Raw genomic sequence first — 13,574 nt, 5'->3', positions numbered from 1 at the left:
TAAGAAGCCACCAATTAGGGTTTCTGACCTTCAGGCTTTGGGCCCTAACCAAATCCCAAAGGAGGGTTTCTCTATACTTAGTCCTAAGCACAAATGGGTGCTTCCATAAGGGCTGTTGGTCCGGGCCTTCCTGAAGCTTTGATTCACCACTAAATTTAAAGTCATAGAACCAGAAGGAACTTCAGATAGGGCCCCTAGATGATAATGCTAATATTGTAGATAGTGGGTCACCTAGCCTAGGCAGTGTGATGCCAACATCAAGAGATTCTAATGAGTAGCGAAAGAAGCTAACCAACCTTCTAATCCTAAGTGTACAAATGAATAGAATTAGACAGTGGTTACAATATAAAGACAATTTTATTGCCAATAAAAGCCTTTACTAACTCATTTATCCTGTTTCAGTAGGACCTTATTCTTTCTGATGAAAATCCAGTCATAGCATCTCTCATTAAAAATAAAATTATTTTGAAATAAATAAATATATAAAATAAATAGCATATACATTTCATAAATAGTTTGTCCTTATGCACAGTATCCATGCTTACATTTTAATATCATTTTCTTACAGCCTACCCCATCTCCCACTTCCAATGGCAGGGAAACTGCATGTCAGGACAGATGAGAAATCTGCAGAGCCAGTGCAGGGATGGCTTGCAGCAGGGCTGTAGCCCCAAGGATTTTCTTAATGAGACTTCTCCAAAGCTCTGTAGGTAGCATCTATGGCAGATTCCTTGGTCTTTCATTTACCCACTGTCAAGGTATTTGGGTAGATTGTGGGGCAAGACACCTCTGGCCCTTGGTGGGGGCCCCCATTCTTTCTTGTGCCACCTCAGGGGAAAGAACATGAGTAAAGAAAAAAGTATATACAAGATTCCCTCTAGACCTCCCCCTCCCCCCACATCCCTCCCCAAAATAACCCAACCTTGATATACACTTTGAACAACAAGGGAACAGCTGGGTCGAGTTGAACAGTAAGTGCTTCTCTGTTATCTAAATTGATAGGAAAGAAGATTGAAAAGCTATGAGTATAGTGCTTCCAGAGACAACTGTGGCCCCAGAGTATACAGGTCACAGAGGTCACACTAGGGGTCCGTTACCTATAGCGGAAAAGGTCTCTGGACATGGAGGGCAACTTAGAAGGATCTACTGGCCTGGGTAAAAAGTGAGTGAATTTCTGGTGTCGTTTAGTCCTGTATCCCTCCCGGGGTGAGCCGTCTTTATTCAGGGCCACATAATACTGTCTCTCCGAGTCCGAGTGTTTGTACAAGGTGGAGGCATAGGTGTTGTACCAATTTTCTTCAAACTGTTCCCGGAAAACACATTCACGTGTGAGTTTCTTCTGTGAGGGTGAGAAAATAAAGCAGAGCCCATTATATGACTATTTCTCCCATCCCAGCTTGCTGGTGGAGAAACTAAAATAGTAATAGCACATTGATATTAGAATATTTCAGTCCTATCTCCCGGTATTCCTGAGGCATCTTCTTTCCAAACAGCACAAAACAGCCCTGTCGGTATCACTTCCACCCTCTTTTGTGAGCCACGCAAAAATGTTTCCGGTGATATTTTTTCTGAAGGCAGGAGACTGAAAGAGATGGGCTCCCCTGGCACTTTGAGCCTGAGAATTTCTGCTATGGCCTCCCAATGCCCCACTGGCACCCTTGAGTTTTCTCCCTACTTAGGGCTAATGATGTTCAAATCCACTGAGATTGCAGTCAACCATGTCAACTGACAGGCAAAGGCCTCGGATCTATATAAAGCTCCATGGGAGGTGAGCTGTGATCTCTCCTAATGAAGGGTCTCAGGCCTGTCAGTTGGAAAGCTCAGAAAAGATCTCCTTGAAAAGTTCCTCCAATCTGGCTACTTCAAGCTGGCAGCTCCTGGGTCTCTTGCCTCTGTCCCTTCTCACACTTGATCCAACCACCATACTACTTGCTGGGGTTTTGCCGATACTGAGTGCTGGGGACAGGCCTATCTCTTAGGTGTCAGGGAAGAATGTGCTCTGATTTCATGGGGTGCCGGCAGCCAGAAAGTATGCTCTGTGACTCAAAAGCCAAAGCCAGGAGTTGGGATCCTCTGAAAGGGTTAAGATCAGCAAAGTCACCATTCCCCAGCTCTGGGCTGGCTTCCAAAATAGTGAACATGCACCGCAGCCAACCCAGTCCTAGCTGGGGACTTTAGGGCTGTCACCAGACCCTGGAACCCTCACTCTTCATTTGTTTGTTTATTTTGTTTGGCCTTTTGGATTCAGCTGAAGCAATCTGGACATCGAGGACTGTGTCGTTAATCTCAGAATCCTCAATCTGAAGGCCAGCTCTCCCACTGCCTATTTCTGTGCCAGCCAGTTGGCTACTCCTCTGGGTACCCATCACAAATCAGATGTGCTCCTTGGGAGAGTTAATGCCCCAAACCCTTACCATCTACTGACAAACCAGTACAGCTTCCTATTATTATCAGATGAGCTGGCCCTCTAATGGAGAAGGCGAAAGCAAATGTACTACAGAAAAGCTTCTGTTTTGATGGAGGCTGAATGAGTGAAAGTGTTATGTAGCAAGTTCCTGGGCAGTCAAGAACTGACTAGAAGACACTAATCCTGTAAAGTTGACAAAAGTGCTTTCAAGTGCTAGATGAATGTTTTGCCTTACATTGTCCAAACACTTGTGGTAACAGCTTCCGAGGACAAAAAAACCTTAAACTTACCGACCCATAGAGTTCTCCTCGCTCGTTCATTCCTAAATACAGGCCAGAGTCCACTCCCCGGATGCTGATCAGCCCCACAGCCAGGCTGATAAACTCCAGAATTCCTAGAGCAAAAAAGTGAATGCCATTTCCATCACTGATATGAAGCTAGGAGGAAACTGTTCAGGTGACATGAGCTACTAGTCCTTTATGCCCAACTGGAGGCCAGCTCTGTGTGCCTTTGGTGAATTACCTGATGAAACCATCTTTTGCAGTAAGAATGGAACCTAAGAGAAGGCACTGAGTCTCTCTGGGCCTCGGCTTGTCCATATGTAAAATGGGGGACACAATCTCTGCCTCTATTCAACACTCTTAGGCATATTATAAGGAAAAGACCATGAGAAGGCTTTGGCTACAGAAGCTCCATAATTACAAGGTACTATTGCTGTTAAATACCACCATTTCAAGAACTGGGAGGGCAGCTTTCAAAATGAAAGAACGTGGCCAGGTTTCTGTATCTTCCCAAAGGCACTTCCCTCCTCCCCAGAGCACACAGCATTACCTTGCTGTCCTCTAGGCTGAACTTGTTTTGCAGCCTCTTAGCTCTCATGTCCTTAAAGCCACATGAGGCTGTCAACTGCCTGTAACTGACTCTAACAAAGGCCACACAGGCCACTCACCAAGTTTGTTCCTCCAGCCTATGGCAGGAAGCAAAATTTGGCCTGGTGAGAGCTTTCTCCTCAAAAGTACTCTTGGCCAGTGCAGCCTCAGGCTGACAAGCCTGTCATTCTCCCCTTCCCTCTTGAGGATTTTAAATTTATCTATGGCAAAGAGTTGGCAGGTAGTATTAGACTTGATACTGATGTGAGATGTTGCAGCTTTAAGGGAAAAGGGAAGATATTCAGAAATGTCCCTCTAGCTGACAAAGTTAGAGGTGAGGATTTGAAAACGTTTTCATTTACCCAGCTGCAGTAGGGGGGAGAAGAGAAATCGACTACTAAGAGGGAAAAAAGAACCAGAGCTGAAATCCTGGTGATACTGAAGACTTCACAGTTTTGTTCTAAGATAGCACATCTATTATTTGGATACAGATGTAATGGTCAACTAGATTTCTCTTTGCTGTTCTCTAACCATGTTTTTCAACATACAGACCAAAACGTGATACTATTGACTCACACAGGCATCCAAAGGTATGAAATGAGCTCATATCTGGCTGTCTTTCTCATCCAAAAATGTAATTCTTAAGGGTAATAATATTCTATGTAATCTACACAGGGAGTGCGACTGATTCCTTAAAGATCGCTTTAAAAAATTAAGTGGGCAATTGTGAAATCAGGTTCAGAACTCCAGTGGGAAGTCTCCTGAAGAGCCCCAGTGACTTGGGCTGGTGGGTGGGCATTCAGGTATGGAAGCTTTTAGGGCACACTCGGACCTATTTGGAGAATGTTAACGCTCTTCTGCTGCCATTGTAGAGAACACTCAGAACGTGGCCTTTGGCCTCTAGCATTGACATCCTCCAAGTTTTAGTCTCAGTCTGGTTGTTACTAACTCTTGCAGTACGAAAAAAGAGTTTTGGGAAAGGATATTGACACAAGATGGTAGGAGGGGAAGGGAAAATACCTGATGCCAAGTAGGGCTTAAGCAGATACTGATTTTAGTGGACCAAAACCTTTAGTTACACTGCACAGGGTTCTGATTTTGGTTCTGCCCTGTTTAACATTTTAATAAATGACTTATAAGAGGACATAGGGGGACTGTTTACCCTAGTTCCAGAAGACATACAGCTGAGAGGGCGACAATAAAACTCCAAAGAGATTCCAAGAGAATGGAAAAATGGGCTGACTCCAACAAAATAAGCTTTAATTGGAATAAATGTAAAGTCCTGCACTTTGGTCCCCAAACCAGTTACCCAAGATGTTTTGTGTTGGGGGTTTTGTCGGGGGAGGGTGAGCCTCAAATACAGTATGAGTCTATCATACTCCTTATTTCATGGCCTATTATCATAATTGGTCTGCGTAAAGGCTTTTTTATTTATCTATCTCTTTCTTTTTATTTCCATACGCTTCTCCCCCTCGCCTCCCCCCTTCAGGCAACCACGTATATTTTCTTGAAAACATGGACTGTTCTTTTGTGTTTTCATGCATTTTTACTAAATGCAAGTCTGCTCAGCTTTGGAATGGGGAGACGTGGCTTAGCAAAACATGCACAACAATGGCGTACAGAATTTGATTGAACAAGGTAACCTCAGTATGGCTGATTCATGAGATTATTAAAAAGCTAATGTGAAGCTAGTCATGTAAAAATTAAAAATTGCTAAAAGCTAACGTAAAAAAAATAGAAAAAAAGAAAAAAAAACTAATGTGATCTAAGGCTGTATTGATCAAGATCTAGTAACTGGCATAAGGGAGGGGATTGTCCCATTCTGCTCTGCCTCAGATCACAGTGAGAGTGCCGTTTTTAGTTCTACTGTGTTTAAAGAGGGCTATGGAAACACAGGAGGGTGTTCAAAGGAGAGTGGCCAGTATGGCCAGGAAACAAGAAGCCAGGTCATGATTCAGTTCTGGGTGCTAAACTTTGAGGGATACCAACCCGCTGAAGCCTTCGGTTCTTTGCTTAGGCAGCTTACTTCTGAGCTTCTGAGTCTTAGTTCCCTCATTCGCTATCTCATGTCTCTGACCACCCTGAGCTCATTAAGTAGCAGAGGGCAGCTTGTGATCTCACCATCCAAAACCTGGTATGAGAACAAATCATGAAACCCAAGAGGTGGGGCCATTTGAGTCACCACCGTTTTTCTCCAGCTCTCTGTTAACCCTGATGCCAAAGGACAGATCATAGAGGAAGTCACTTGGGTTGTGTCCAGTAACAGGGGTCTCCAACAGCTGGAATCATCCCTGCCCAGCTGTCTTTGGGCATCATTTCCCTTTGCCAACTTTCCTATTAGCTGGATTCAAACTGTGGGAACCCAGTGGCAGATGATGATGGAACAGATATTCCTAAACCTTCTCCTGAATTCCAGCCAGCATGAAGGGAGACAGAAAACAAGCCATTTTCACATTTTCCCAACTACAGCTGGAGAGGGGTGTTAACAGCAAAACGTTGAAGCAAAGTATTAAGTAGACAAAGTTTGTCCTCAGTACTTTCACCCCCTTCAAGGCCCAGGACCTCCCTCTCCCCTGCCTCATTTGACCTGTCCACCTCAGGTTCTGGCCTGTGTTCGACAGTTTCCAGACTCTTCTCTTCTTACACCTTTTGCCCCATGGCTTCAGTGAAAACAGATCTGTTCTGGGTCCCACTGCTTCAGAACCTAGCTAGATGACTGGCCTCGTATGTCATTTAATCTGGCTCCATAACTCGCCCGAATGCCCTCAGCCATCCTTTCAGCCCTTCAGGGCCAAGACAGTGCTGTTTTGGCACCTTGCCAAATAAGAACCATATCGCTCACAAACCAAAGCAGCTGCACGAGCCTGTTCCATCCCACCTGGCGGGAGGCCTCTCCTCCAGCCTGGCTCCCAAGCTCCGCTCTGCCAGCCCACAGGTGCCCCTCAGGAATGTCAGGATCCCTGTGAACCTCATGTAAATGCCACCAGCCAGCCAGGCGGGGATTGAAATACTCCTGGCTACTGATTGCAGAATGGGGGGGTGGGGTGGGGGTGGAGGAGGGGAGGGGAGGGGGAGCATAGGCTGTGCCAACAGGTTATTATTTGGAGCCGAGGCTGCTCTTGGGCTCAGCCTGACTCATTCTGAACACATGGATTCCAGGGTAATCCTTGGGGGCCCTGCTCTCCAATTACAACAAATAGCTATTTACTTTACATGGCCTTTGGAGACTACCTCCTCCCCCCAAGCAGAAATCTATAATATTTTATATCTTAAGTCTGGCCTACTTTACCCTGCTGGAATGTTGACTGCTAAAGCACTTATGGAATGTTAAAGTTTCGATTTATTGAATACCCTGGCTGATTAACTCAAATGTGGAGGGAGGAGAGAGTTAGCAAACTCAAACGCCACCTCTTTCTTTGCCAAAAGCTAAACTGAGAAAGAGTAAATGTGTGCTTGCAAGTTGGCAGGGGACGTTACAAAGACACAGCTTTGACCAGTTATCATTTCCTTTACAGGAAATACACGGAACTGCCAGGAAGCCAGGGAAGGAGGAAAGGGAAAAGGTGATGCAGAGGTGGTCTCAGTCAGTATGTGTGTGTGTGTGTGCGCGCTGAAGGCAAAACCCAAAATGAAACAGTTAAGCAGCAATGAAAACACCCCTTCCTCCCGCCAGTTTTATTTCCTTTGGTTTCTCCTTAAACTTAACACCCTTAGCAGACCTGGGAGATGAAAAGAAATCAAGATGTGTCCTTAGGGAGGTAATTAAAGACCATATCCCAAGAGCCTATTACTGCTTTATGTTGACCTTGTAGGTTACTGGGCTCAGTTTAGGCACAGAGTCAGACGAACACTTGTAGCTGCTGGGAGTCAAGCTCACAGTTTCTCCACCTCTGCAGCCCCCACCTCACAGTTCTCCATCATTTCAGAATTTTTATTCTACATCTCAGGAATGAGCTACCCCAATATCTTTAGGCCATTTCTGGGAGCTTTGGGGGGCTCTGAGGCCAGGGTGGGAGTCCCATTCCTTCTGAAGAGGGACAAAAGGGGACTGCAAAGTCACTAGTGATGGAAGGGAAAGGAGCTAAGTTAACCCTCCCTCTCCCCTCACCCCACCCCACCCTGTCACCCTTTTGAGGACCTGCTGCAAGTTTATACAGACACCTGCACCCCTCCATTACCCCCACCCCACACACAACCTACTGTACTCCAGCTCTCCAAGTGCATTTTTCCAAGATGACATAGACCTCATTAGGGTTCCTGCTTGCTCCCAGCAAGGAAGACCGGCCCTGGCCCTAAGTTGTTTGCTAGACTTAGCCTTGCCCAGGAACAGGCCTCTGCCCTGCTCCCCATCCACGCTATACTTTTTATGGTGCACTGGGGTGCAGCTCTAGCAAGGCACGGGGAATAGGAAGATAGGGAGGTTTGGGGGAATTGAAGGAGGATGGGAAAAAGATGGGAAGAGTATCACGCCTGACGGTAGGCAAAGCCTCTCACTGGCTTAGATGGTGTCTTTGGCCCATAGGGTCCTTGGGAGGAAGTAGAGGGCATTGGGAGATGCGGGGACCCAAGGAAAGGTAGCTGTCAGAGCACCGGAATAACAGTTTAGTAGAGGATAGGAAATTGAAAATGAAAATGGCCAAATTATTGAGGAGTGAACACATTTGCTTAGAAACCCAATGATCTCTGTCCCAGGTCAAGGTTTATATTAACTGTGTTCTGTATGTGAGACAGGCAGCTGTGCCCTTTGAACAATCTGCAGAGTAGCAGGCAGAGAAAATCCTGGATGGAGGCGGGGTGTCTTCTGCCCTGGGCCCAGGAGACACCTGTCTTGGGGGCTGGGAGTGGGCCCAGAACGGTTTCCTCACTGAGGCAAGGAGTCCAGAGGTAGCTCCGGCAAAAGCTGCCCCAGGGCTTGTGCCCTTACACAGTGGCCACCGGGAGGCTTTCCTAGTTTCTCTAATACCCAGCTCCCGCCGTGCTGTCTGGGTTGGCCCTCAACACGGGCAGAGCAACACAGAGGCAGGCAGGTACCACGGCTGCCGCGTCCCCGCGGGCCAAAATCGACTTGGGCGCGGGCCGTCCACAAGCCGTATCCACGGCCCACGAAGGCTCCAGCTTCAGGTAATCTGCCGCGACAACCCAGCTGCCCTGGAGGCTCAGCCTCACGCTGTAGCCACGGTCCCCGACCTCCTCGGCGGATGCTCCTATCCCTCTCCCAGCTCCACCTGCTTTCCTCGGAAGCGCAGCGTCCAGGTCCCAGAACAATCCCCTAGCTCCCGGGGGAGGGAGGGTGGAGTGGGGAAAGGAGAAGCCGCACCTCAAGGCGCCCCCGCCTCCTCCCGAGGGTGTCTGAGGGTGTCAGGCGCCCCGACGCCGCTGCGCGGCTCAAGTCCGCACCGTCGCGTCCCGCCTGCCCCGCGTCCCCGGCGGCCTCCCGCCTCGAAGGGCTCAGACGGCGCCGAGCCGAGGGGCGGGGGGCGGGGGGCGGTCCGCGGGCCCCAAGCCGGAGCCTCGAGCCGTCGGCTCCCCAGCGCGCCGTCTGCTCGCCTCCCGTCCCTCCCGGCCGCGTCCTCACCGAAGCGGCTGTGGTCGTGGCGGGTGCCGTGCACCGTGCCGTTGGGGAAGATCTCCAGGTGGAAGCCGGTGCGGCAGTAGAGCTGGCGGCGTCGCAGGATCCCCTTCAAGTGGGCGAAGTCGGTGGGCGAGCCGCGCTGCAGCTTCCCCTCGATCTGGCCCAGGCGCTCGTTCAGGAAACCTGGGGAGTCAGCTAAAGGCACGTTCCCCAGAGACGAGGAGAAGCCGTGCAGATCCCAGTCCAAGGAAGCGAAGACCCCCCCCACCTCAGCCATGGCGGGGCGCGCGGGGCCGAGTCGGGGCCGCGGGGCGCGAACTGCCTCTCCCCGCCGCGGGCGCGGGCGACTCGGCGGCGCTCGCTTGCTAGCTCGCTCCGCGCTCTGCCGAGCTGCAGTCGACGTCTGTTCTTGTCCAAGGAACTTCTCAGCGGCGGGGAGCGTGGGGCAGCGCGCTCCTGACCTTGCGCTCAGTCAAAGTGCCGCTTCCCCTCCGCATCCATCTCCCCAGGCCTCTCATAGCTGGCTTCGTCGAGCTATCAGATGCAAACGGCACTTTATATACATACCCACTCCCCTTACATTGACATATTGGATATTTAAATACAAGCCACACCTCAATGGCATCCCCTCGGAGATTGGTGTGTGGGTTCTTTTTTTTTTTTTTTCCTCCTCGTATCCTTTTGGCTCTTTTTGGGAGAGGGGGGTGGAGTGGGAGAGAGAGCGAGCGAGCTTCACTCCCTCTTTTATTATGAAAAAATGGCAGGAAAAAGCTACACATTGCAGTGAGGCATAACTGCTTTTGGCAGGTTTTTCTGAAACTGCTGATGAAATAACGGAGCCCAGTGCGTGGAGGCTGTTGGCGTCCACTGCCACTCAGGCCTGTTGCGTGGAGGTCTGCCTGTTGCGCTGGGGCAGCACCCACCTCCCACGCGGCCTCCGGCTGCTCGCCTTTGGAAAGTGGCGTGAGACCCGGGCTGGGGGGTTCACGCGTTCGTGAGCCTCTCTTGTTCCCCGGCCGGTCGGAGGCTGCAGAAGGGGCGCCTGGCCTGGGTCAGTGGCTCCCTGGTTTCTTTGTTCTGTGGCCCCCTAGTCCCACTCCCCACCTGTAGGTCGGCAGGGGGCTGAGGAAGTGAAGAATCCGGAAACGCATGCAGTTGCAAAATGTGGGATTGGGGGTGTTGGCGGTTCCTGTAGGCACCCAGGCTGGGGGCCTTAAGGGGTCTGGGAGGAGCGGGAAGCCCCACGGAGGAAAGAAGGCTTTTTTTTTTTTAAAGGGACGTTACAGCTTAGGAAAAGGAGGGGGAAGTAAGAAATAGAAAGCGATCTTTTTGAAAAATGATCTCCTCTGGCTTTCTGGGCGCGCTTTTACAAGGCTCTCGAGAGCAAGCTTGATGAGAGACCATTGGAAGTCTGGTGGGGGTTTTCCCCCACCTCTTTTCTTGTTGGAAACAGGTGTTTCCTCGCTCTGTCCTGTGCCCTCCTCGGAGATATTCTATCAGGAAGAGCGGCAGTTGGGGCGGGAACTGGAGGCAGCCAGGGCAACGGGCAGCGTTGAGAAGACCTGGGGAGCAGGTGCCCGGCCTGCCCCGCGCCCCGCGCCCCTACCCGGCACCAGAACCCTGGGGCCCCTCTCAGGGCCTCGCGCTCAGCGTCCTGCTCGCCTGCCTATTAAACTGCGTTGTCTGCAGTTTGCACCCGCATGGGGGCTCTGGCTACCTTCCCTGGCTCCGGGTCCCGCAGGAGAAACTGAAAGAGCGAGCACCCCATCCCCGCCACTCCTTTGCAGCGCCTCCTGCTGGAGAACCCGTGTCTCGCGGCGAGTTGGAATTCAGTCTCCAGGAGAGGATAAAACCGACTCAGCTCAATTCAGTTAGTGCAATTTGAGGTCCTGCTCCTCGGCTCACACGGGCACCCTGTGCTCAGTCTCCAGAACTGTAGCAATTCTTGGTTTGGAACATCGTGGCTTGGTTCTGGTGTGCCTCCCTAGCTCAGACAGAACCTCCAGAGCCAAGCACAAGGTCTGGCACGTGGTAGGTGCTCAGAAATCATCTTCTGGTGTGCACCCAGTAGCGGGGAACACAGATGCAAGTAATCTTCCGACTCTACAGGACACAGAAATGCAAAAGATGGCGTCTGTATTGGAGTATTTATGGATGAAATGGCAGGCTATCAACGATTTGCTTTAAAATAATCTAGAGTGAGAAAGCAGGAGGAATGGGGGTTTAGATGAGGTAATAACATTTTTCATGTTACTAATTATTGAAGCTGGGTGATGGGTACATGGGTGTTCATTATATATTTCCTCTAATCTCTCTATAAACACACAAACGTGAAATTTCCGTAATAAAAGCTTTAAAAAAATGGGACCGACATGAAACAACAAAGAAATCCTTCTTTCCTTCTTCATTCTTCCCTTCAAAGAGTTTGTGGATTTAGTGAGGAGGTGGGGAAGGTGGCGCAGAGGTTAAGCTAAGTATATAAATGACTAGAATGCAGGCAGTTTAAGGTGCACAGTACTGTGTGGATTCAGAAAGCAGAGAGAAGGTTGATCTCGGGGTTTAGAGCCGGGTTCTGGACCAAAGTGGCCTGTGTGATGGATGGGCCTTGAAGGGAAGATGGGGAAGATCTTGCAAATTCAGATGGGCCACTTCCAGGAAGGGGAAAATAGTAACGAAGCAAGTGGACAAATTTTAATTGGTAAAGACTAATTCCTGGGGGTTTTGGTGAATGTCAAATGAAATAATGTTGATGAAACTGCTTTGAGAAGTATGTGATGTAAAGGAGTTAGATGTCTCTATGATTATATAAATCACACATTGATAATGGTCAAAGCCCATTTCTTCAACAGTCACTTCAGGGAATTTCTACATTCTTTGTCCCCCAATATTCCCAAAGTCACCAATTGCAGTTGCATATCTGGAGTCCTACTTGTCCAAATGTCAGAGATATAAGCATTCCATTGCCCTTCTTGGGTTCTTTTTTTTTTTCATTTTTTAAAACATGTTTATTGGAGTACAATTGCTTTACAATGGTGTGTCAGTTTCTGCTTTATAACAAAGTGAATCAGCTATACATATACATATGTTCCCATATCTCCTCCCTCTTGCCTCTCCCTCTTTTGAGATTAAGCTGACTGATAATTCTGTTTAAGTAATGTTTCCATGAAGTATCCCAATTGACAGAGCACTTTCATGAAAGTTATTTAATTTTCACAACCTTGTGGAGTAGGCAGTACCATTATCCCTATTTTAGAGGTGAAGTTAAGTGACTAGCACAGAATCATATAGCTAATAAGGAGCAGAGTCATCATTTAATCTCAGATCCACTGGGGACAATTTACTCTCAATTTATGGGCCTTGGGATTATGCAAAGATTGGCATGTGAAGGACAGTGAGATTTCAGAATATTTTTGTTTATCGAATATCCTCAGCAGGACACAACCTCAGGGCAGCATTGTGCTGGATGTATGGGATGAGAGGAAAATGTACATAAAAAAAGAAGCGACCCTCTCTGGATTCAGGATGTCACTTGTAAAGTGAAGATAACTGTACCCTTTCACAGTGGTATTATGAAGATGAAATAAAATAACTGATGGAAAGTGCCCAGCATTCTGTCCAGCACACGGAAGATAGCTCAACACATCTGAGGTTCCGTCCTCCTTTCCCAATATCTCACAGGGCTAATGTGAAAAATTAAGCAACCTATGTGGAAAGGACATGGAAAAATAAAACTCCATTAAAAAAATGGGAGTTCTGACTCAGGCTGTAAGTGACCAGAGGCTGAGGGCAGCCTGTTGGGATCTGTTCCTTGAGGAAGGAGATGGTGAAGCTAATACTTCTGATGCTCACCTCCCCCTCCCCCTGCCCCAACACACACCTCGGAGAGGGGAAAAGATGTCTGGAATTGTTGCTCTGCCCAGTTCTTCATTTTCCCGACAGCTTATAAATGTTTTTTCCTTCCTAGTACATTTTCCCTGATAACGGGCAGCAGGAGCTGTACTGCTTGGCAAATCCAGCAGGGAGTGCAGTTAACTCCATCACTTGCTCCAGTTTATTTAGTACTTACTTTGGGTTAAGCATTGCCCTGGGCGCTTTACATGCATTATCTCCCTAAGCCTTATCAAAACTCTAAGGAAGAGTTTTGTTTTTTGTTTTTTGGCCACACCATGCGGCTTGTGGGACCTTAGTTCCCCAAGGGATTGAACCTGGGCCCTCGGCAGTGAAAGCATGGAGTCCTAACCACTGGACCACCAGGGAATTCTCTAAGGCAACGGTCCCCAACCTTTTCGGCACCAGGAACCGGTTTCGTGGAAGACAATTTTTCCACGGACCGGGTGGGGGTGGGGAGAGATGGTTTTGGGATGGTTCAAGCGCATTACATTTATCGTGCACTTTATTTCTATTATTATTACACTGTAATATATACTGAAATAATTATACAACTCACCATAATGCAGAATCAGTGGGAGCCCTGAGCTTGTTTTCCTACAACTAGATGGTCCCATCTGGGGGTGATGGGAGACAGTGACACCCGAAGTGTGTTGCTTATGTCCAGTCTACTCCGTGATCTCGTTTTGGCTTCTGTCACTGCAGAAAACCCTGCTTCACAAAGAAAGGATGCTGGAAATAGAAGCAGGCTTTTCACTGCTTTTGCGGCAATCTCATGATATTCCGCCTTGACTTTAATCCAGAACGTATGGAGAATTGAAGTTGTCTCAAACATACT

At 48.5% G+C, this 13,574-nt stretch overlaps 2 protein-coding genes across 2 annotated transcripts in view; one reads left to right on the top strand and one right to left on the bottom strand.

Annotated features, from left to right (window-relative positions):
* Positions 1–925: 925 nt before the first annotated feature.
* On the bottom strand, positions 926–9,372 carry FGF16 (fibroblast growth factor 16). The gene is made up of 3 exons (XM_057538471.1): positions 8,852–9,372; positions 2,698–2,801; positions 926–1,339 (listed from the first exon to the last, which is right to left on the bottom strand). The coding sequence occupies exons 1-3, from the start codon at positions 9,123–9,125 to the stop codon at positions 1,094–1,096; spliced, it is 624 nt and encodes a 207-aa protein (XP_057394454.1). The 5' UTR covers positions 9,126–9,372; the 3' UTR covers positions 926–1,093.
* Positions 9,124–13,574, top strand: part of LOC130706267 (L-dopachrome tautomerase-like) — an 89,592-nt gene continuing 85,141 nt past the window's right edge. The window contains exons 1-2 of the mRNA XM_057537654.1: positions 9,124–9,487; positions 10,302–10,718. Coding sequence (XP_057393637.1) covers positions 9,124–9,487; positions 10,302–10,718 — 781 coding nt within the window. The remainder of the gene's footprint in view (positions 9,488–10,301; positions 10,719–13,574) is intronic.

Source organism: Balaenoptera acutorostrata, chromosome X (genome assembly GCF_949987535.1).
Source record: "Balaenoptera acutorostrata chromosome X, mBalAcu1.1, whole genome shotgun sequence".
NCBI lineage: Eukaryota > Metazoa > Chordata > Mammalia > Artiodactyla > Balaenopteridae > Balaenoptera > Balaenoptera acutorostrata.
This window is presented reverse-complemented; position numbering and strand designations above follow the sequence as displayed.

Coding starts and splice junctions, on each gene's coding strand:
- FGF16 (XM_057538471.1), bottom strand. CDS start 9,125: ATGGCTGAGGTGGGGGGGGTCTTCGCTTCCTTGGACTGGGATCTGCAC. Junction 2,802..8,851: donor CCACGACCACAGCCGCTTCG/GTGAGGACGCGG, acceptor TTTTTGCTCTAG/GAATTCTGGAGTTTATCAGC. Junction 1,340..2,697: donor GAGGAGAACTCTATGGGTCG/GTAAGTTTAAGG, acceptor TCACCCTCACAG/AAGAAACTCACACGTGAATG.